The 21,866-nt window shown below is 41.6% G+C and overlaps 1 protein-coding gene across 13 annotated transcripts in view; it reads right to left on the bottom strand.

Annotated features, from left to right (window-relative positions):
- The window catches only part of ppip5k1a (diphosphoinositol pentakisphosphate kinase 1a), a 51,658-nt gene extending 32,230 nt beyond the window's left edge, over window positions 1–19,428 (bottom strand). For all 13 annotated transcript variants that reach the window (XM_049593066.1, XM_049593030.1, XM_049593014.1 and 10 more), the window contains exons 1-15: window positions 19,347–19,428; window positions 11,906–12,436; window positions 9,365–9,560; window positions 7,750–7,840; window positions 7,542–7,627; window positions 6,827–6,981; window positions 6,099–6,200; window positions 4,532–4,693; window positions 4,310–4,431; window positions 4,106–4,207; window positions 2,920–3,006; window positions 2,754–2,829; window positions 2,531–2,640; window positions 651–736; window positions 418–543 (exon numbers count right to left, since the gene is read on the bottom strand). In XM_049593066.1, coding sequence (XP_049449023.1) covers window positions 418–543; window positions 651–736; window positions 2,531–2,640; window positions 2,754–2,829; window positions 2,920–3,006; window positions 4,106–4,207; window positions 4,310–4,431; window positions 4,532–4,693; window positions 6,099–6,200; window positions 6,827–6,981; window positions 7,542–7,627; window positions 7,750–7,840; window positions 9,365–9,560; window positions 11,906–12,049 — 1,645 coding nt within the window. In that variant the 5' untranslated portion in view covers window positions 12,050–12,436; window positions 19,347–19,428. The remainder of the gene's footprint in view (window positions 1–417; window positions 544–650; window positions 737–2,530; window positions 2,641–2,753; window positions 2,830–2,919; window positions 3,007–4,105; window positions 4,208–4,309; window positions 4,432–4,531; window positions 4,694–6,098; window positions 6,201–6,826; window positions 6,982–7,541; window positions 7,628–7,749; window positions 7,841–9,364; window positions 9,561–11,905; window positions 12,437–19,346) is intronic.
- Window positions 19,429–21,866: the final 2,438 nt, after the last annotated feature.

The raw sequence follows: 21,866 nt of genomic DNA on the forward strand, positions 1-21,866 counted from the left end.
TGAGCTGTCAGTTTCTTATTTTGTGCCAAGACCCTATGATTTATAAATTTGTTTTTCACTGCATGAGAGAACAGAGTTGTGGCATTAGATTGTGGGAAAAGTGTCAATTGTGTGAGTCTCAGAGTTAGTGCGAGAGAGTTGTCAGTCCGGCACAAAATATTTTGGGTACCCAGTTTCGTGCACCTGTGCATACAGAGCTGAGCATCGTGGGTGCAGCTCAAAGCGTACATGTCCTACTGTGCACGTGGCATTTCGAGCCCTGTGTATGTATTTGTTGCTGATCACAGATATCTTCCATGACCAAATCAATTCTGATGTGATCCTGGAGGAGCAGGCGGCCTCAAAGGTTTTTATTATAAACAGCTGCAGATTGAAATGCTTCATTTTTCAGTAGGCAATCAGTGCTGTGTGTCTCACCTTGACCTCCAGGGTACATACAGCGGAAGGCCCTTCCCAGCTCCTCAGCCTGAACTCTGCCAGCAGGAGTCAGCTCTCCTCCCCACTTCAGCACCAGCAGCAGAGACGGACCTTCCTTGCGTGTGTCTGAAACATGAATCCAGAGGACCGCAGTTAGCACTCACTTCAGTATTTTGGCCAGCAACATACCAGTTTAAATAGGAGGCGAACAAAGTGTTGTAATATCTTCCTACCTTCTTCCTCACTCGAGGTTTTGGGCTGCCCATGGGGCAGGTAGGTTAGTTGCACTTTTCTGTTGATCCCCGAGAAGTGGCCATACCTTTAGGAGCAAGAAGAAACAAATCTGGAATCATTAGAGGCCAGAGCTGTTTATGGATAAACACGACTGTTTGCCCTCTGATGATTTATCTTTGCTAATATGTTGGATTCATGTTAATGTGTATTTCCCGACATTATAATTTTCAAAAGGAAAAAAAACTTAGATCATAATATCAGACATCAGTAACCCTGAGCACACCCAAACGGTCGCAGACCCCCTGTTGAAGACCCAGGTTTTAGACCAACGTTTTCAAGAAAACATGACTGTGCACAAAATTCTTGTGGCACATTGTGTTGTGCTATCACAATATCAGGGCACAATTGAGTATAGAGGCTGTTTACAGCACACACGCTGCAGCTGCAACAGCCTCAGGACATCAAAGGTTCCTGGAGTTGTGTACGGCAGATGGTGACCTTTTAAAAACCTATTTATCATAAGCACAAGAGGAAGCCAAAGACAAACTTAGGAAATTCTGTCCAAACCACTTTCAGGACATTCATCAGAAAGGAAAGTGAGGCTATGTGAAACACCAAACTAATAGATGCAGACGGTATTTATGGGAACGCTCACAAAACGTCACATCTTTTCACAGTGAGGAGGAAAATAAAGTATTTGCTGAATATTTCCTGTGTGTCTTTCTGCACACTGAATAAACTCCAGAGTTAAAGGGTATTTTTTTTTTCCTAAGTGACTAATGGAACAACATTTTTTCAGTTGGTTCAGTATTGACACAAAGCAGAAGCCAGACTGCAAAGTAACCACTGAGGGCATGTTTGCACCATCAATTTACGTCCTGAAAGTGTTCGTTTTTGTCACTGACAGGCTCAGATTGTTATTCTAAGTGTCTGACAACATTATGAAAGGATCCCTACAGAGATAGAGCTTTGTGTTAAAGAGTGAAATCCTTTTTGTTTAACCAGAAACAGCCCTGAAATTGCCATTGACAAACCCACCAGACTCCATTTAAATTAGCATTAATTTTATTATCATAAAACACACTTCATTCAAAGTTGACAGAAACAAAATAAAACTCTTTCCACTGTTCCAACTATCGCCAACTTTGTTTTGGTTTAAATTAACCCTTATTTCACCCAGTTAGATGTGACAACATGCTGCCTCTATACACACTAAAATGACTGTTTATTCAAATGGAGTCTGGTGGGTTTGGTGACGGTGATTTCAGGGCTGTTTCTGGTTAAACAAAAAGGATGTCACGCCTTACTGAGAGTGAGAGGTTGTATAGCCACTGGTAGAAAGTTGTAAGCCTTTAAGGACCTGTAGTTCTTGAAGTTGTAAATCCCTGCGTGATAACATTAAGGCTCATCGTCAAAACATAGGCTTATGGTGCTGAATAACGTTAGTGGTGCTATGCTGTCTTGAAACGTGCATAGAATTCACGGAAATATGATGCATGTCTCTTACATCAAAGCATTAATGGCTGTAGAGTACTGACATTATTGTGAGTTTAATTAGTCATATCTTCAGTAAATGTAAAAGTGTCTCCTCTGTGAGCTTAAAAAATGTATTTTCCAGCATTTACAAGCTGACTCCGCCCTCACCACCCCCCAACTATGACTACATATCGAGTGTATCTGTACCAAATCACCTTAGAATTTTACAGTGTGCTTTAGAGTTATTGCACAGTTTTAAACTTCTCTGAAAAACAAAGAGCACAGGGTTTATCTTTGCATCTATCATGGTTTGAAACAATTTGCTGAGGTGACCTAATAATGAATTAGATGAAAGAGTTCGGGGACTGGTGGCTAATGAAGTGACCCAGTTAACTTCACTCACATTTCCAGGACAGTCTTCAGCTGCTCCAGTTTGGACTTTTTCTCTTCTATCTCGCAGTCATTGTGCTGTCCCAGATCTGCCAACAACTGCCGTGTGATGTCCAGCACCTCCTGTTGAGGTCACAGTAACACACAGTCAGAGATCTCTCACACACAGAGTTAATCACACACAGGCTGGAGAGATATTCGAGTTAGACAATACAGGATCTTTGACTTCTTGTTACCTGCAGTTGTTTTGGCTTCTTCAGCTTTAATTTCCCCGTCTTGTATCCTCCATATTTTTCAAACAGATCAAAGAACCTGAATGAGTCAAAGACAAACTTCAAATTAAACAAAAGTCTTTCATCAGTCTTTGCAGTAAAAAGGAAAATGAGAACAGAGATAACCTACATGGGGTTACGGACTTCCATCTTCATCTTCTGTTTGGGCGTTCTGTCTCCATGTCGGATGACAGCGATGACACAGCGTAGCTCCATCCTGAAGAGTGTGAGAGTGAGTTAACATCAACAGAAACATCTCATGAATGGATTCTTCTTCCATCAATCAACAACAGACTTGAGCTCTCTTTCCTAACTATGCAAACAGTCGTAAGAAGACAATCTGAATAAATGTAATTAAGACAAACAAAAACGATGTGAGGAAAATATGTGATGTGCAATAATGTTGAATAACACAAAAGCAATATTACCTGCAATATTAAAAAGATATTAAAGTGCAGTGCATAGGATCCATACTTAAAATGTACGTACGGACAAAAGCCCAAAATGGCATGCGCTGAAAAATACTAGACAATTTCTACATTCAGGCTTCCACCTCATCATCTGCACTGTCAAATTCCTGTCTCCAAAATGTTTGTAAGCGTGGGTCCAAGTTTCTCCCAACAAGTTTGTTGTTATAGTTCACAACTTTTGTGTGGACAGTCACGTACGCCTCTTGCATGCCGCGTTTTGTGTGTACACAATGTTTCTAAATGAGACTGCAGTTCCTCTCTGACATTTGCACTTCTGTTTGCACTCATCTTGTCACACTTTCCTCCTTCAGCCGTGCAGAGTAGAACAGTAGCACTTGTCTAATCAATTGACTCTAGGGGTCTGATTGGCCAGATAGTTACCTGCACGGTGCATATCAGACAAGATAGCGGCTGTTCAAAGTGCAATATCACAGTCTTTCATAATGTGTTTACTGCACAAGTTGACACTGCAAACACGATAAACTAAAAATCATAACTTGCTACACGACAAGTTTTTGACTCAGCCCTGGTAGTTACACTGTTGCCATAGAAATGGTGAGGTAATATTTTTAGTAATGAAGGTGTGCTGTCATGATGATTTGATCACGGTCTAAACCGTATTACCCGCCTGGATCTACTTGATGTACAATAATATTTATGTCTGCAGTGCTGACATACGTTTGGTAAGTCCACTGATCCTCGTACACAGCACTGCCTGAGATTAGACTGCGACTGTTCAGCTCATTAAAGTAAATTATCAACACCCAAATTAATCTAAAACACAGTGAACACACACCTCCACTGTAAACATGCTGCTAAACTGGGTAGACTGCTGTTATGACTCACATGGTCCCTGAAGTAGTGGGAACAATGGGGATGTCCTCGGCCTCAGTTGGGATGGACCAAGGAATCTGAAACTGAGGAGCCAGTTCACGCATCATAATGTTCCTACAGAGTCATGAAGAGATGCACATTTAATCAACAGATCTGAACCGGAACTGAACGAAATGTCCAGTGGACAGAGGATGACAAAAAAATAAGATGCAGTACCCGAGGATCTTGGCACAGTCGTCATAGTACTTCATCGAGTTCTTCACAAAACTGAAACCGTTGACGTCACACACATAGGAGTGTCCGTTGGCTCGGAGAAGATCGAAGCCACACACAGTTTGCTGCGGCAAGAGGAGAGGAGGACACAGCTCAGCAATGCAACTCCACAACAAAGAAAAACTGTGACAAACCAGACTTGATGAAGATGATGGTGTTGCTTACCTTGAATGCTAAGCAGACCTTACGGGCCACCAGTTTCTCCATGGCTGACAGCATGACGGGGTAGCGGACCTCCTTCCCCTCGCTGTCTCTCTCCACCTTCCCGTCCAGAGCAGGAGACTTCCGAGCCTCAGCATGAGCGTAATCCGGCCCCACAGTGTACACCTGAGGTCACATCAAACACCACCAGACATCCGCTCCGTCATTCTCAATACAAACGGTATTTCTGTAAGTTGTAAAAAAGATTATCATTCCATAAGACAAAAATGACCATCACAGAGTTGTGAGGTCTGAGGAGGTCGCTGGCTCTGTTCTTCCCATTCTGTACTAACATTTACATTTTTTTCTTCAAATAATGTCCACAATACCAAACATAGAAATTGCGATCCTATACATAATTTAACTTTGTTTCTGAGAAATAATGTTTGTTTTCCCCGCACAGGTTTAGCATGGTGGACGATTCTTAGTTCTACCATACTCATGAGCCTTGGGTTCAGTCAGTCACCATGGAGAAGAGGCCAGTCAGAAGTGCAAATTAGCAGTAGTGAGTTCAAAGTACTTCAGTGGTGCAGTTGAAAACAAAATATGTTGCCATAGTAGCTGAATTAATTCAAAATCAACCTACAATTAAAAGCAAATTAACTGAATTACAATGTGTGTCATAACTTCCATGTAGAAAACTGCCATGTCATGTTTATAAAATGCTGAGCAAACACTGCCTCAACTGGTTAGTTGTCAGCCACCTTAAAAGACAAACAAACAAACAAAAGTGTTTCAGTGTATGTACACTATATTTAGAACATTTTTACCGCTTTACCCTGCAGTCAGACAGTGTTTTCCAACAGGGAACTGAAGCTGTTATCTCAAAGCTGCCAGACTCCACTGACAAAAAATATCAATTTACTTGACAGGACACGGGAGTTACTGGTCGACCGCTGCCTCCATGAGTTAGTGTGTAAGGTGAAATATTCCACATTTAGTGTACATTTAAACTGATACAGGTTTTTTTTTAGCTTGCTAAAATACATTTTGCTGCAGCTCCCATTCGCAGCAGAACACTGTTCAGCTTCTGTGCAGGTAGATCTGTTTTATCGAAGCAGAAATGTCACATAGGTTGGACCACCATTTTTAACTATATATCTTTAAATATTATAGTTACGGTTGAAAATGACAATAGAGATCAACAAATTTTCCAATTTCACACATCTCTGCATTGAATTCAACTGCCAGTTATCTACTCTGAAGTGACAATTGTTGTTAGCATCTACTGATTTTGCTTTCAGTTTTCTCAACACTGTAATCTTACCAAAATCCTAAGCTAGATGATTGGATATTTCTTGCTGAAATGCACCTTAGGAGTCAAAGTTAACTTCTTGTCCAAAGTTTCTTTGCACACAGGTTTCTGGTTTCAACTTTTGATACAGGACCAGATATTAATCTTTGATACTGGTGAATCAATCTGCAAAGTTTCATGCCGATCCAACGGGCAAAAAGGAACTGACTTTTGACTTTTTACTTCCAGAATCATCGGTTTCCTTTCATAATAATCAATACTCAGTCTATACTCTACCTTTACATCTGTCCCGTCTGTTGGCATGAACTCTTCATAGATGTAAGAGCCCGTCTTCCTCACGCTGCTCTCTGGTGAGTACACACTGCTCCGGCTCCCGATCTACACAAATCACACAGTGAGTGAAAAATGTTGTAATTCTGAAAACACTGCTGCAGCTGTTTCCATGTTAACTGTGAAACTGTACTGTGAACAGTCTCTGTAACATCCATCTTGATCTGAATCAAAGGCTGCAGCTCCATGTTTGAAGTGTGCCTGATTTATGCCAACGCTCTTTCTCTGGCAGAGCAACAGGCTCATGTACCATGACAAGATAAGCTGTAGAGTGGTTCAGGTTGCTGCCTGGTGTGTTTAAGTCTGTGCTGCTGATTAATGGTTGCTGTAATTAATAAAAAGATAAAAGGAAAGTGTTTATTCAAAATGTCAGGAGCAGCTGAGAGCCTCTGACACCTCGGAGTCTAATTCAGATCAAAGCTCAACGAGTCAGAACCATAAATCAGAGGGAAATGATGCACTGGTGCATCAGTGTAACTTTAAGAATTAAGAATTAAATGTTAATATAGTGGTTCGGTAAAAGTGGTCGGTATACTGGTGTTAATGGGACATTTTCAGGATGTTGAAGGACATATGTTTTTGTTTTGTTTTTTTGTAACTGGTCACCAGTTTCTTCCTGTTTCGCCACATATTTTTTACAGACTGAAATAAGCCACGACAGATAAAGCAGGGACCTTTCTGAAGAGTCGTTGGCTGCCACCACCAGCAGAGGTGGGGTAGTATATGTAGACGTTGTGGTCCTCAGCGCAGACAGGCTTCTCAACAAAAGGTTTCTGGAAGATCTCTCCGTTCACCTCCACATGGTCCTCTCCTTCCACCAGGTTACACTCTGACACACAAACACACACAGAGAAAACAGTTTCTGTGAGCCAGAAAGCCCCTTTTCATTACCCCTTAAAATACACACAGATGACACTCGCCCCCCTGAGTGTTTACTCATGAGCTCTGTGAAGCAGCTCTGCACTCTGAACCATGTGACTCTCATTGGTCCTCGCAAATACAGCCATTACTGTCCGGGAAGGCAGAGACATAAAACATCTGATCGCACGTCAGTCCAAGGCCTGTCTCTACGTCACCGTGCAGGAACAGGATTTGAATGGCAGACACATCATATCACAGCACTTAAGTATGGTACACTTGCGGCTGCTTCACATTTGATGCTATATTTATCTGCAGGCTGAAATAAAACCAATGCAGGCTTAAATTAACAGCCTCGGGATGCTGCATGGACGGGGGCTGCTCTTCTGAGAGGATCAGAATCAAATGAAGAGTGGAGTGAACAGAGTCAGTGTTTTCTATTGTGTTTTCATGTGTTGCTAACGGGAGTAAAGTAAAAAGATTTTTGTGTAATTAACGTATCGAACGTCACAAATGAGACAGCAGACTGACCATCTGGTTTATCTGGGTCACGGTTCAGCACAGCATAGCGTGGTAGATCGATCCCCTCCTCCTGCAGGATGCGATACACCTCCCTCCTGTTAAAAAATAAACAACACAACACATAAATTATGGCTGTTGTATTCTGAAGCCTCACTTTGCTCTGCAGGCATAATTTTAACCATGACTGTAAATGTGCAGTGAGAGCATGTGTGACTACCTGTCCTGTATGTAGTACTGCATGTTCAGGTCATTGAGGAGCAGAGGGTTTCTCAGTTTGGCGTAGCTCACCGCCTTGTCCAGCGGGAATCCTGGTTAACATGCAGAGGAGATGATTTAATAAATACACTCATAGATCACATGATGTCAATAACAAGTTCAGAGTTGTGGCTACTGAGACATTGTCAGAAAAAAACAAACACTTGAGACACTGTGGACTCACGTGGAGAGACAGAGTGACTGTTGGACTGAACATAATGCTGACATTGTGTTACAAGACTGACGCTCTGTTCAGTGTGTAAATGATTGGGCAGCTGATAAGAAACATGTGATCACACAGACAGACAGTACACAGGATGCATGACATGAGTCTGTGTGTGTGTGTGTGTGTGTGTGTGTAGATTTATTTGATTTTGTATGATGTGGCATTTAAATGAGGACAGAGATATCATCGCTGCAGGAAACATAATTAAAGATATAATTTTTCTGCATTAAAACTTCGGGAGACTGACCCGACCAATGTTATATACTTTGCTGCGTTGTGTATTTTCATTATGCCAAACGTTTGACAGAGATATCTGTCATTTTAATCAAGGAAGTGGTCTGTGTCATTTGGTCGTCGTTGCCTGTCAGTGGCGTCATTTCCCCTTGTGGCTGTCTGACTTCTTCTCCAGTTTTAAGCCACATTTTTACGACAATTTTTTTAGACGTTGGTTGTTTTAATTATATGTTTTATCCAGATAAAGGATTTAGCCATTGAGTGTCTGGATCCTAAGCAATCAGAGCAACGAGCTGAGCTAACATTAAAGGAGCTCGGCTGCAGCCTCTGCTGTGTTAAACAGTGTTGGAGAAGCACTGGTTTTTTACGGCACACTCACATTAGGGCTAGTTGTTCCATACCGTGCTGAAGCACGAATGCACCCCGTCCCCTGTCCCCCGCTGGCACGCACTCACATTACCCTGAGCCCAAGTGTACTCAAGCACGGTTGCCTCCGGCACATACGTCATCACGTTGACATACGACCTCTTCATCTGACCAACGTGAACCCTTCGACGCCACCATTGCTGCTGTTGACGTGTAGGGATGGTCGCATGGTTCATACGTCATCACCACATTTCGTGCGTTGCATACGTAACCTTGTGCACATGCGTGACCAAGTGTACCGTGCTTAAGCACACCTCTTCCAACCATACCGGGCCAGGGAAGTGTACCGTACTCAAGCAGGGTACATTTGCAATCACACTACACAAATAATCCAGACTTTAGGGGGCAAACGTGCTTGGGCACGGTACGATTGCCTAGTGTGAGTGTGCCATAAAGAAGCTTTATTAAGAGTTTTTACCAGTTTAAATCGAGTAATAGACTGCTGTCAAACCAGCCGTCACTCTCATCTCTGTGGTCAAACCAGCTGCCAGTGAAGTGGGAGTGCACCTGTAGTCTGACCTCTGAGGTAGATACATTCAAACAGTCCCAAGATACACGTGACTATGTTCGCTTTTCTGACACAACTGATACAACTCAACACCCCTCCAAGACAGCTGGTGTAGGAGAAACACTGTAATATATAAAAATAAATGAAGCCCCACAACAGTCACTCTGTGTGTGTGTGTTGTACCCTTGGAGTGGAAGGAGATGAGGCAGTCGCACAGAGGCCATTTGTCCACGGGCTCGTTGAGGATGACGTCCTCAGGGAAGATGACCACAGTGATGTATTCAAACTTGCACAGCCTCTCCAGGATCTGGGTCATTGGCTTGGACTTTGACTTCTTCATCATGCAGCAGATCCCCACCACGATCTGTCGCTCCGGGGGCTGAACGAGGGAGAGAGACAGAGGGAGGGCAACATTTTAATGATCTGTCTGAGGAAGCGCGAGAGACAACGGCCGCATTGTGCCATAAATCTCCCATAAAACCTCATACAGACTGAAATATCAGCAACAACTCCTCCTCTGAAACAGATACATTAATTGAAATTAACACCTGAGAATACCCATATTTATATTCATCTGATAGCACCAACCATTTCTTCCAACATGTACATGACCATGATGTGTCCTGTGTGTAGCCCTAAACTCTCTGTTAGTCTGTTAACTACTACCCAGCTCACTAATTCACCAAAGCATCCAATGTTAATGGGATCTAGCAGCAGGTATCACTAGTTATTAACAAGAATGTACACTAGCGCCTACCAAACAGTCAGAGTGTGTTAATGAGCACTAGTTGAGGAACTGTTACAGTCAGGTTTTTCCAGAGAAAGTTTTTCTAACACTTGTTTTCTGTAATCTGAATAAAGGATTAGAGAGACCTGATGTCTCCAGCTAGATTCTTCCTGAAGAACGTCAATGTCTTGGTTGTCTATGAACAGTTACAATTTGAGTCTTCTTTTACGTGTGTTTGTGCATGACAACGACGTTCAGACCAACAGATAATAGCTGTGACAGGAAGCCATTCATCCTTTTATTAAAAAAAAAAATAGAATGAGCACCTTTTGCCGTAACACCCATATGACAATTCTTGTGGCCAAAACACATTTTGTGAGGTCACAGCGACCTTGACCTTCTACCACCAAATCCTTATCAGTTTATTCAGTATGTTTACATGACATCAGAGAAAATCAATTTGGTGTGTCAGACTTTTAAAATCCATGTAAACATATTAGTGTGAGTGAAATGGTCCTGCAGTGAATTTGTCACAGTGGGACTAACACACCCAGATCATGTGACTCCTGCATGTATACAGTCAATCAGAGCCAAACTGGCCGAGGCGCTCTGAGCATGCTCCACAGTTTCCGCCCCGGGCTTTGACCCGGAAGTCCAATAGCGTTAAATGTGTAAGAGAAGAAGAAGCCGGGAACAACATGGAGAAATCTACATCCAGAGCCGTGACTTTTTGGACGGACCAAATGTACAGAGCTGTAAAGTTGTCCACCATGGTAGCAGTTAGCTGCTAGCTAACCGTAGCTAACTTGTTTGTCCATTGTTTGGTCTGTGACGTAATAGGTCAACAGGAAAAAGGTCCAATACTAACAAGCTGAAAGGGGGCATATCTCCACCTATCGTAGAGGAGTCGCACATACTTGGCTCAATAAATGGATTTCCCTGTTGTGCTTGTATACTGGGACAAGGACAGTAGGCCAGTTAGATGGGTTAGTCGAGCTGCAACTGTAGCTCCACTTAACTGTGCATGTAAACGTACTGACTGCTGAGTCAGCGAGACAGCGGTGAAGCAGGCTGCAACATAATTTAAACTGAACCCTTCCTTGCAGCACAGAACAGAATTTAAATATCTTTCATAGCAAGGATATTCATCATTTCAAATACACAACTAAATATAACAGACCACTTTAGAACACTGGACACAGGTTACTGAGGTAACTGTATTCAGTAACTGCTGGAGCTTTTAAACCTGACGCTGACGCTATCGATGGTCGGGATCCTGGGCTCTCCCTCACCTGAAACTGCAGGGTGCACAGTGGTTTCTCTTTCATCTGATGCTAACACTACTGCAGTGTGACGTCTGTTTGTTGTTTTGAACTCACTATGTTCGATAGATAACGCGTTTGCATATGAACAGGCCCATTATTTAATGCTTTTATGTTAAAACATTTTGTTAGTTGTGAATGAATTCTTCATATCAAACAGTAACTGTGACTCAGTGAGTCAATATAAGTATTACACATCTGACATAGTGCTGTGCATTGTTGTTGCTGCTGCCATGCTCTTTAAGATGCGCTCTAAAAATAGATTTCCCTTCACAAGAAATTAATCACCCCTCCAGTAATTTATGTGATCACTTGATCTGGGAAAACATTACTCATGCTCATCCCTAGTAAACGGCCTGGATGCCTAAATACAAAGTCGGTCTGAGTGAAATGAATCTGGTAAACAGCACAACAGACGGTAATCATATCTGTGGAGCTCCTCTGAGGACAACAAGCTGTGTTTGTGACAAGTTGACATTTTCACAGAAAAGGTGGGGAGCTCCATCATGGCTGCAAAGGGTGCACAGCTTTCACTAGAAGCTTGGTGACTCATTTGTGATGTTTTATTCACTGATAATCTGATTATTTTGAGGATATTCAACCAAATGTCTTCCAGCGAGCACAAAGAGCTAAGTAGAGAAAGAGATTATAGAAATATGTAGTTTGATATCCCACCGAGTCTGTGTCTTCGTCGTCCTCGTACAGCTCCATGTCTGTCCTCATGCTGTCTTCCAGGACCTCGCTCTCATCGTCCTCGCAACCCACGAAGAATCTGGGAGCGCCACGCCGGCTCTCGCCCGGGCTGTTGGGCTCTGACATCACAGTCCCCCGCGGCAGCCCTCAGCGTCCCACCGCGCCATCGTACACCAACACACCGCCAAAGCGGGCCGCCGATGGGAGGGCGCGAGGCCTGGGGAGAGGGGAGGGTCCACTCTGCCTGGGCTGGACAGCAGAGCCGGTGGATGAAGGTGTGTGAGGCAGAGGAGCAGAACGAGACTGAATGAGGGGCGCTCAAACAGTTATGTGATGTATGATGGTCAGGCCTCTGCGATGATGGCGTTACTCAAGTTTCTCATTCTTCATTCAGTAATTTTACATCTCATATGACCGGCTCGGGTTTCTCAAGAGTCTTCCGCGACTTGGAAGCTGCAGCTCCACTTATCTGTTGACAGTCCTGACCTCCATTAGTATGTAAGACTGACAGTCCTGCAAGAGACACAAAACATTAAATGTCATTCATGCATAATGGCGTGGAGTAGTAATTTGCATTGCCCCTAATAAGTTACAGTCTCACTGTGCTCCACAACAGCAGCAGCATCCATGTTTCTTTTAACACATGTGACTTCTGGAAAGGAAAGCATGTGTGCATGTGTTGGTGCCTTTTCCCAAACTGACTGTCAAGAGCAAAACGCAATATCTTCCAAAAAAAAAAAAAAATCTAGAGCATCTGACATAAGAATCCTTGAAGTCATACAAGTAGACATAAGTGTGCAAATTTTCTGTGAATGGAAACACCTTCATGAAATGTTTTGTTCTGCAAACACTATTTATCATCTTTCACTGCTTCTATTTTGGATGTCAGTCAGACTCAGGCGGCCCAGAGGTGTGGGGGATAATGTCAACTCTAAACAAATGTCATGCTATGGCTGTCTTCTTATTTCATTTCAATTTTGCGGTTTCCTGAATATGTTGTATAATTTGTTGTCGTCAGTTAGGTAATGTGTAAAAGATTTAGGCATTATAACATATGAATAAAATCACTAATTATATCTAAATAAATGAAAATGTTTCAGTGCGGTGGCTTTTTCCCAAACAACCTCATCATGCCAAGCTGTGTAGGCAATTTTGGTCTTTCAACTAAAAAAAGAATATCATGTCTGGCGCTACCAATATACCATCACTTTAAGCAGAAATGGCCGTGTGCTTGAGCAATAATTACCCCAGCACTTACTCTACTGTTACACATTTAACCCTGACGCTGCAGTCTGGTGCAGCAAAACAGCAGGGGCATCAGCTCTGATCTGCATTTCCATCACCACTAAACATTAGCCAGTCCTGGAGACAGGACGGGCAGCGTACCACACGTCGTACTGCAGACAAACCACAACTACTCATTACTCTCTGGCACGCTATGAGACACCCATCTGAACAACAAGCTGCTTTAACATCAGGCACAGCCACTCAAGGGTCAAGGTCGAGTGTTTGCAGTGGAAAATACCGTTATTAGCATAAACAGCCTAGAAGGGGTCCAAATTAGATAATAAACAAACACATTAAGTGTCCAAAGCCTCGAGGATCTCAAGCTGAGGGAACACAAATAAGACTGAAAAAGACCAAGATCCCTTCACAGGATCTGTTTAGCTGAAGGTCCCTGCGATCTAAATTTGCCTCAGGATAAATTAAGTTCTGTCTTAGATGAAATGCTGAACTCAGTTAATCTTTGATGGATTCACAAATAATAATAAAGGATGTCTGCAATAAATTCACTTAGAGTGGAAATGTTTAGTCCACAATTGATATCTCAGTCAACAGATCGAGTCAGGTTACGTAGAGTCAACTATATTAATAACCGATTAAAATAAATAATTAAATATTAACTATTTTCTAATGTTCTGTGTCTTCCATGATAGTAAAGTGGGTTTTGGACTGTTGGCCAGAGAAAACAAGCAATTTAAATATGACAATATGTTGAAATGCACTTCACATGTTCATATGCCCGCAGCCACCACGGACACAAACAGTACAGAAACAGATCACGAGAGAAGAGCTGCTGCTCCTCTCTCGCTATCTTTCAAACTCAGATCAAACAGTAAAACGACGCAGCGCTGATCAATTCAAAACCAACATTCTGTCAGTGCGTTGCCTCTTTCTCACCTCAAATGTTTTAAGAAACATATTTTAGTGGACCGTTTAACACGAGAGTTTGTGCACAGGAAGTGGGCGCCATACTGCTTCTTGCATTTAAGGTTGAAGCAAAACACCAGTTTCAAGGTATACTGTGATATACAAGTTGATGGTCATCATATCGTGCACATTTGATTATGTACGATATTGGAAAAAAAATGCAACTGATGAATCGCCCCTAAATTTTAGTTATTTTCAAAGGAGAGACTTTTTACACAAACTTCCATTAACAAACGGGTTTACAGTTTAAAGTACAGTTATTAAAACGTGTGTTCAACCAAACACAACCCTTCCATTTTCATTTCATTTCCTTTAAGGCTCATTCTGACTGATCATAATATAAATTCTGTAATACAGTGATAGCATGAAACTGTGACATTTTCTGAGACAGTTACTGTACGGTGAACATCTCATACCTCTGCAACCTTACTTGCTTTATGAAAATGGAGGCTGAAAAAACTGAGCCCAAACTGTAAAACTAAGCTGTGCTGATCAAACACAAACCAAGATTCTCTTACTGCAGGTCCAAAGTCCAGCTCGGGGGCAAATTTAAACGGCCCTCAGCTTCACTTTTAAAATATACTACATGTGGCCCTTCACACTACATTAGTAAATCAAGCATGATCACTTTCAAGATCACACTTTTTTTTTTTCTTTCGCTGCAGGGCTGCAACTAACAATTTCTTTAAAACAACCATTAATCTGTTGATAATTTTCTCAATTAACCGATTAGTTGTTTGGTCTATGAAATAGTGAAAATTGTCTGTCCTAGTTTCTCAAACTCCAAAGTGAGCTCTTAAAATGTCTTTGTTTTGGTTTGTTGTATTTAGTTGAATATGGTATTAAACAGAGAAAGGCAGGAAATATCATTTCCATATTTGAGAGGCTAAAAATAGCTTTTTCCCCCAGTTTTGCATAATTAATAACGATAAATCAATGATCAAAATAGTCACAATTCATTTTCTGGTATTTGGCATATCGTTGCAGATCTAATTCATTATCTATTCCTCTCCTAAAATGTCAGCAACATATTTCAGTGCACTGTTTAACTGTAATACAAGATCATTTGCTAACAGCTGGCTGCCACACTGTTTTCTATATCAAAACAGACAATCATGCGTTATGTCACCCACCAGCAGGGGATCCAGTGTGGTGCAGTGCATTCTGGTAGCTGTAGGTTTTTCTACATCTCGAGCAAATGTTTTTCTCTGGCGTTGTGGCACTGATTTCAAAAGTATTTGTGTCGTTCTACTGCACAGACAGCCTAGTTCATTTTAAATACTACTTAAACCTACTGCTGTCTTTAACCTAATATATGTTCTTGGGAAAGTTCCAATAAATGGGGGAAAGAAGACTGTTGCATCTGATAAATGTACACAAAGTTATTACTAAAGTATCCTGCCTTCACAGTGGTCACATCAGTGCACATGCATTTAAGGAAATGGAAATAAGAACACGGGGTCGGTCTGTTTCTACATTATCAGTGTTTAACTGTTGCTTGGTACACACACACAGAAATTCATTCTTACTCCCATTTTGGCTCCAAGTTGATTTAAAATAAACTCTTTCCATGCCTAAGTGGATTAGTGTTTCAGAGCTTGAGCACAACAGTTAATCTCTTCTATTGCACCTGCTTACTCAGGCTATGAGAGCTCCGAGTGGGGCCACAGCTCCAGCTGAGGACACTGAGGTCATGTCCTCTTTATTTTTTATGGGACTTTGGGTGTTTAGGGGACCCTGGGTGCAGCTGACATTCTACAGTTTCATGCTGCAAACGGCTGTTGCAGGGTGACAACCTGGTATCCCCATTATGTCAGTTTTTAAGAAGCATGTATGTTGTTCTAATCTTGATCAAAATGCATCTTTTGTACACAATCATGTTGGTTTTAAAGGGTTTTAATAGACTTAAGACATGGGGGAAACCTGAATGGAATCATTCAACTAATCTGAAAACATGAAAGCCAGTCAGTGTTTCCTTATTAATTAATCTGCTGTTATTCCCTATATTAACTGACTCATTGTTTAGTCAATAAAATGTCGAAATAACACAAAAATGAAACAGCTTTACCAGAGCCCAAGACGATGCCTTGAAATGTCTTGTTTTGTCCAACAAACAGCTCAAAAAAAAAAAAAAAAAGAAAAATTCCAATTATTTAGAAGAAAATTTTTGTTTTTTGCTTCAAAAATATACTTACAATTAGTTGATTATCAAAATAGACAAATTAATTACTCGGTCACTTGTTGCAACTCTGAAGCCAAAAAATTTGGAGATGCAACTGGACAGTAAAGGCATGGTGGTTTTATAATAGCTGACATGACAATACCGTAAAACTCCAGTTCACAAGTGGAAATTTACCAAAGTTCAACCATGACACAAAGCCAAGGCTGCATGAACTCTAGTCCTGCTTCTTCTCGTCCCTCTGACCTCTCACTTGATCTCAATCATGATAATAATCCCTGCCAGAGTTTCCGGAACTCTTTAGCAACATTTTCTATTCAAAAACGTTCCCTTTTCCTCAATTTCAGCTCCTCTTGCTTCACAAACTCCGACCTCTACCCCACCTTGAACCAGATGACTCAGGACTCCTTGCTGTGGCAGGCTCAGGCGACTCCTGCAGAGCGCCCTGCCAGATATGCTCCAGCCTTTAACCTAATGAACAGTGGAGCCTGAGTCTGCTCCAGAACTTGTTTTAATAAAACTATTTTAAAATCTCATTCATACTGTAGGGGCCACAGCCGTGTTGACTTTAGCGAGGAGACAAAGTTCCAGATATATTTTATCTGACAGTTAAGGCTGCTATGCTGCACCTATGCAGACTGATGTGGGTGTGTGGGCGCTCATTTATTGTTAACTCTTCATTTCAAGTAGCAACATGATGAACCACAGTTGTGCGCACAATGTCCTTATTTCTCTTTAAATGCTGATATTAATCATTTCTACTCCATGTCTTGACATGTGACTATTTGAAGGTGAATTAATACAAGATTCAGCTTTTCACCACCAGAGCTTCTCACCTTCTTTCACCTAGAAGGTTATAAGAAAACAGTGTTTGAACAGTCTGCAGTCTGTACACGTACTAATGCCTTTAAATGAAAATTTTAATTATTTCAAAATATAATTATCTTTATATATATATATATATATATATATATATATATATATATATATATATATATATATATATATTATCTGCAACTAACACTGACATTTATAATAATCAGCTGATTATTTTCACAATTAAAATTGTGAAAAATGCCCATTAAAAATTAAGTCCAGGCGACATCTTCATCTTCTTATTTTGTCCAACCAACAATCCAAAACCTCGGACATATCAGTTTTTGATATCACATAAGATTAAGAGAAAGCCTAACAACTGAAAGCTCAGAGTTGGTATGTTTGACATTTTGCTTTAAAAAAAACAAACAAAACTCAAGCGATTAATCAATTAAAATCATTTAATGACAGATTTTCAGGGACAGGTATCCTGCTCCTCTTTAGCCCTTCTCCAGTGGGTCCCACTGGCTTTGACAAAAAATAGAAATGAATTTTTTTTTAACATTTTAATTTTTATTTATCATTGCTTTAGGTCAAAGTGATTTGAATATCTCCATTTGTAAAAATGTGTAAACTATACATTGAATTTAAAAGAAAAAGTTTTAACATTTCATCAATTAAAATGTGCGTCATACGTCTCAACGTTTATCAAATGTTAAGATAGCGGAAGCTAGTCTTGAGTCTTGAGCTAGGCTAGCTATGGAGTCCAAATCCAAAAAAGGAAAAGTCTTGGAAGAAAATAAAAAATGAACAGTGTGTGGGCAAATTCATTTACTATCACTGCCAACGCTGCAAAGTTAAAGTCCCAAATAATTGTAAACAGCGCCCTACAGAGTAGCTACTTTGTGGTAAAACACATTAATAAATACTGATTTAGACCTATTACTAATGGTGATAAGCTAATTCAGGATTAATAGGCGGTGTTACCTTAATCATATGTTTTGTGGTTGTTTTGTAATAAAGGTTGCAGACCCCTGTCATAGGGGAATTAAGCCTCTAGCTGCTCCAGATAATTCATTGTGAAAGACGTTCTGGATCAGTGGTTCTCAACTGGTCCAGCCAAAGGGTCCAGATTTCTCCTCAGTCATTAGTTCAAGGTCCACACAGTTTAATATATTCAGCGTCATATCGTCCAGTGAGTTTGTGTGTGTGTCCACAATATCAGGCTCCCATTCATTGTCAGTGGAGCAGCTCCACATTTTATACCCCATGACATCACATGTTTAAGCTTTGAGAGAGAGCAGCTCATGTTCACGAAATATTGATTTATCTTTTCCAGGTCATGACAGTAACACATTGAAATCTTTGATTTAGGTGGTGCTCCCCTTTAAGCTTAGTTGTCTAATCGTATTTGGTTTGTATTCACAATGTTCTGCAGAAAAGTGAAGAACTTTATTATGAGCCTTGGACTTCCTCAGCAACCTCAGCATTTTTGAAATCCTGTCTTTACACCTGCAGCACTGAGTATGAACACTTCATAATACCACCTCTGATTAACTGAAGAAACACACCTCAGTCACACAAACACACAATCACCTGGAGGAAGACACTAATGTCCTGACTGCACCTGATGTTCTGATGAAGAGGCCTGACAGGTTTGACTGTATGAATCTAGGACACAAGACACGATGTTAAACTGAACTAAAAATACCCATACAGCACCTAAGCGTGGCTAACGTTAACATATACCGCAGACTGACGGTTGGTACCATTAATTTACATCTCCAGATTACAGCAACAAGTCCCTTATGCTACTAATGTTTTGGTATAATTTAACAAAATAAATGCTAGAAAGGGAGGACTCACATTTATTCATACGCTCACCAAAATACTAACGTAATTTAATTATGATATTAGTCTTTAAAACAAATCTCGACTGCAACACAGTTAGCTAAATCAAGAAAGACGTTATTTGTCGTTAGCCTTCGTTCATTTTAACAGTGTTAAAGACATTTAGCTAATGTAAGCTAATGTTAGCATCCCGCTAGCTGCTGCCCTGGCTGCTTCGGCAGTGTAAACAAGCCCTTCAGAGCCATTTTGTTCGCATTTTGAAGCAAATATCAAACGTCTGTGCGATTGTTAACGTCAGCGCTAAACACTGGCAGCGTGTCGGTGATGTTCCCGTTACCGGAGAGTGACATTAAATGATGAACTCACGGTGTGGCAGGACGGTTTGTATCGGTGCCTTCACCTCGCTTCCTTCACTCTTGACAGTTTGCATGTGAAACCAATCTTATTTTTTCCAGTTTGACGCACGACTGATGGACGCCTGAAACAACCAATGGGAGAGGAGGATGAGTTCGAGGAGGCGTGTCAGCAAGAAACACACGAGCCAATGAGCAGCGAGTAACGTCACTTGCGTGTACAAAACAAGGAAAAACAGAGCGTCAGCGGCCTCTGGCGGCCAAACTGAGACATTACTCTATATTGTGGTCATTCCTGTTGTGCAGCATGTCTGTGTCCACACATGTAGATCACTCTTACTGTGAACTGCATCATGAAACTTGCTCCATTTAGTTGGTTGGACTTATTATTATTTATTATTTTATTTTCTTTATTATCTTATTATTTTACATCTGTGCTGTGGAAGATATTTCTGCTGCCATTCAGCATGTGTATTTATTATATCTTGCTTTTATTTTTCACTGCTTACAATCATCACTCAGATGCAATATCAGTATGTGCTGAACTGCAATATCTTTATTGTCCCATCATGTGAATTCAGTCTGTCTCTTTATTAAATTTTGCTTCTTTTTGCTGCTTACTTATTACATTGCCTTGCGTTTGTGTTTTCCCACAGGATCTTATCGTTCTCAACCACTTTCGGTGGTGTCCCATCAGGACTTGGGGACTTCTTGTCCATACTTGGCACAGATGCTCCTGTGCACTACCCCAGCCACTTGGTTGTGCCTCTCGGTGCTCTCTGTCCCAGTTTGCATCTCACATCCTGCTACTATGTGCTGGTCTGTCTCCTGGGGTCCTGTCTGCTGTGGTAGACCCCTGCCTCTATAGATCTGCTGCTCAGGGCCTGTTCTTGTGCTGCCATGATCGAGGCCTCTGTGCTGTCCCTTTGGCCAGCTTCTTCTAGCTACTAGAAGGATTTTTTGATGTCAGTCACTTCCTCTGTCTGCCAGTTGGTCCTCTAGGATATTTCCTCTTACTCTTCATCACCCCGTCTTCTGCTGCCTGAGGCACTCTCTCTGAGCAGGTCATCCTGGGGTCCATCTTCCTGATCTTGGATGCTCCTTGTTTTAACCCGAATTGTGGCTCTGACACTCACTAATCCTCGCCCTCCCTTTTTACGCTGCTGGTAGAGCCTCAGGGTGCTGGACTTTGGGTGCATTGTGAGGAGTTTTCATGTCTTGACATCAGCGGCATCCATCTCCTCCTGTGTCCATCTCACTATTCCAGCTGGGTATCTGATGACTGGGAGGGCCTCCATGTTGATACATTGAGCTGGCTTCTTAGCACCTGTCTTACCCTCTGTAGGTACTTGGCTGTGGCTGACCTCTTTGCATCCTCATCATGACCCAGGTATCTGTAGCTGTCCTGTACGTCTGCCATCCTGCCCTCTGGTAGCTGCACCGGCTCAGTTCTGATCACCCTCTACCATGTGGCCATGTCCTCACTGTAAATCCTGGTGGGGTGAGATATATATATATATATATATATATATATATATATACAGTACAGGCCAAAAGTTTGGACACACCTTGTCATTCAATACGTTTTCTTTATTTTCATGACTATTTACATTGTAGATTCTCACTGAAGGCATCAAAACTATGAATGAACACATGTGGAGTTATGTACTTAACAAAAAAAGGTGAAATAACTGAAAACATATTTTATATTCTAGTTTCTTCAAAATAGCCACCCTTTGCTCTGATTACTGCTTTGCACACTCTTGGCATTCTCTCCATGAGCTTCAAGAGGTAGTCACCTGAAATGGTTTCCACTTCACAGGTGTGCCTTATCAGGGTTAATTAGTGGAATTTCTTGCTTTATCAATGGGGTTGGGACCATCAGTTGTGTTGTGCAGAAGTCAGGTTAATACACAGCCGACAGCCCTATTGGACAACTGTTAAAATTCATATTATGGCAAGAACCAATCAGCTAACTAAAGAAAAACGAGTGGCCATCATTACTTTAAGAAATGAAGGTCAGTCAGTCCGGAAAACCATCAAGCGCTACAACCAAACTGGCACACATGAGGACCGACCCAGGAAAGGAAGACCAAGAGTCACCTCTGCTTCTGAGGATAAGTTCATCCGAGTCACCAGCCTCAGAAATGGCAAGTTAACAGCAGCTCAGATCAGAGACCAGATGAATGCCACACAGAGTTCTAGCAGCAGACCCATCTCTAGAACAACTGTTAAGAGGAGACTGCGAATCAGGCCTTCATGGTCAAATAGCTGCTAGGAAACCACTGCTAAGGAGAGGCAACAAGCAGAAGAGATTTGTTTGGGCCAAGAAACACAAGGAATGGACATTAGACCAGTGGAAATCTGTGCTTTGGTCTGATGAGTCCAAATTTGAGATCTTTGGTTCCAACCGCCGTGTCTTTGTGAGACGCAGAAAAGGTGAACGGATGGATTCCACATGCCTGGTTCCCACTGTGAAGCATGGAGGAGGAGGTGTGATGGTGTGGGGGTGTTTTGCTGGTGACACTGTTGG

This window comes from Epinephelus fuscoguttatus, linkage group LG2 (genome assembly GCF_011397635.1).
Source record: "Epinephelus fuscoguttatus linkage group LG2, E.fuscoguttatus.final_Chr_v1".
NCBI lineage: Eukaryota > Metazoa > Chordata > Actinopteri > Perciformes > Serranidae > Epinephelus > Epinephelus fuscoguttatus.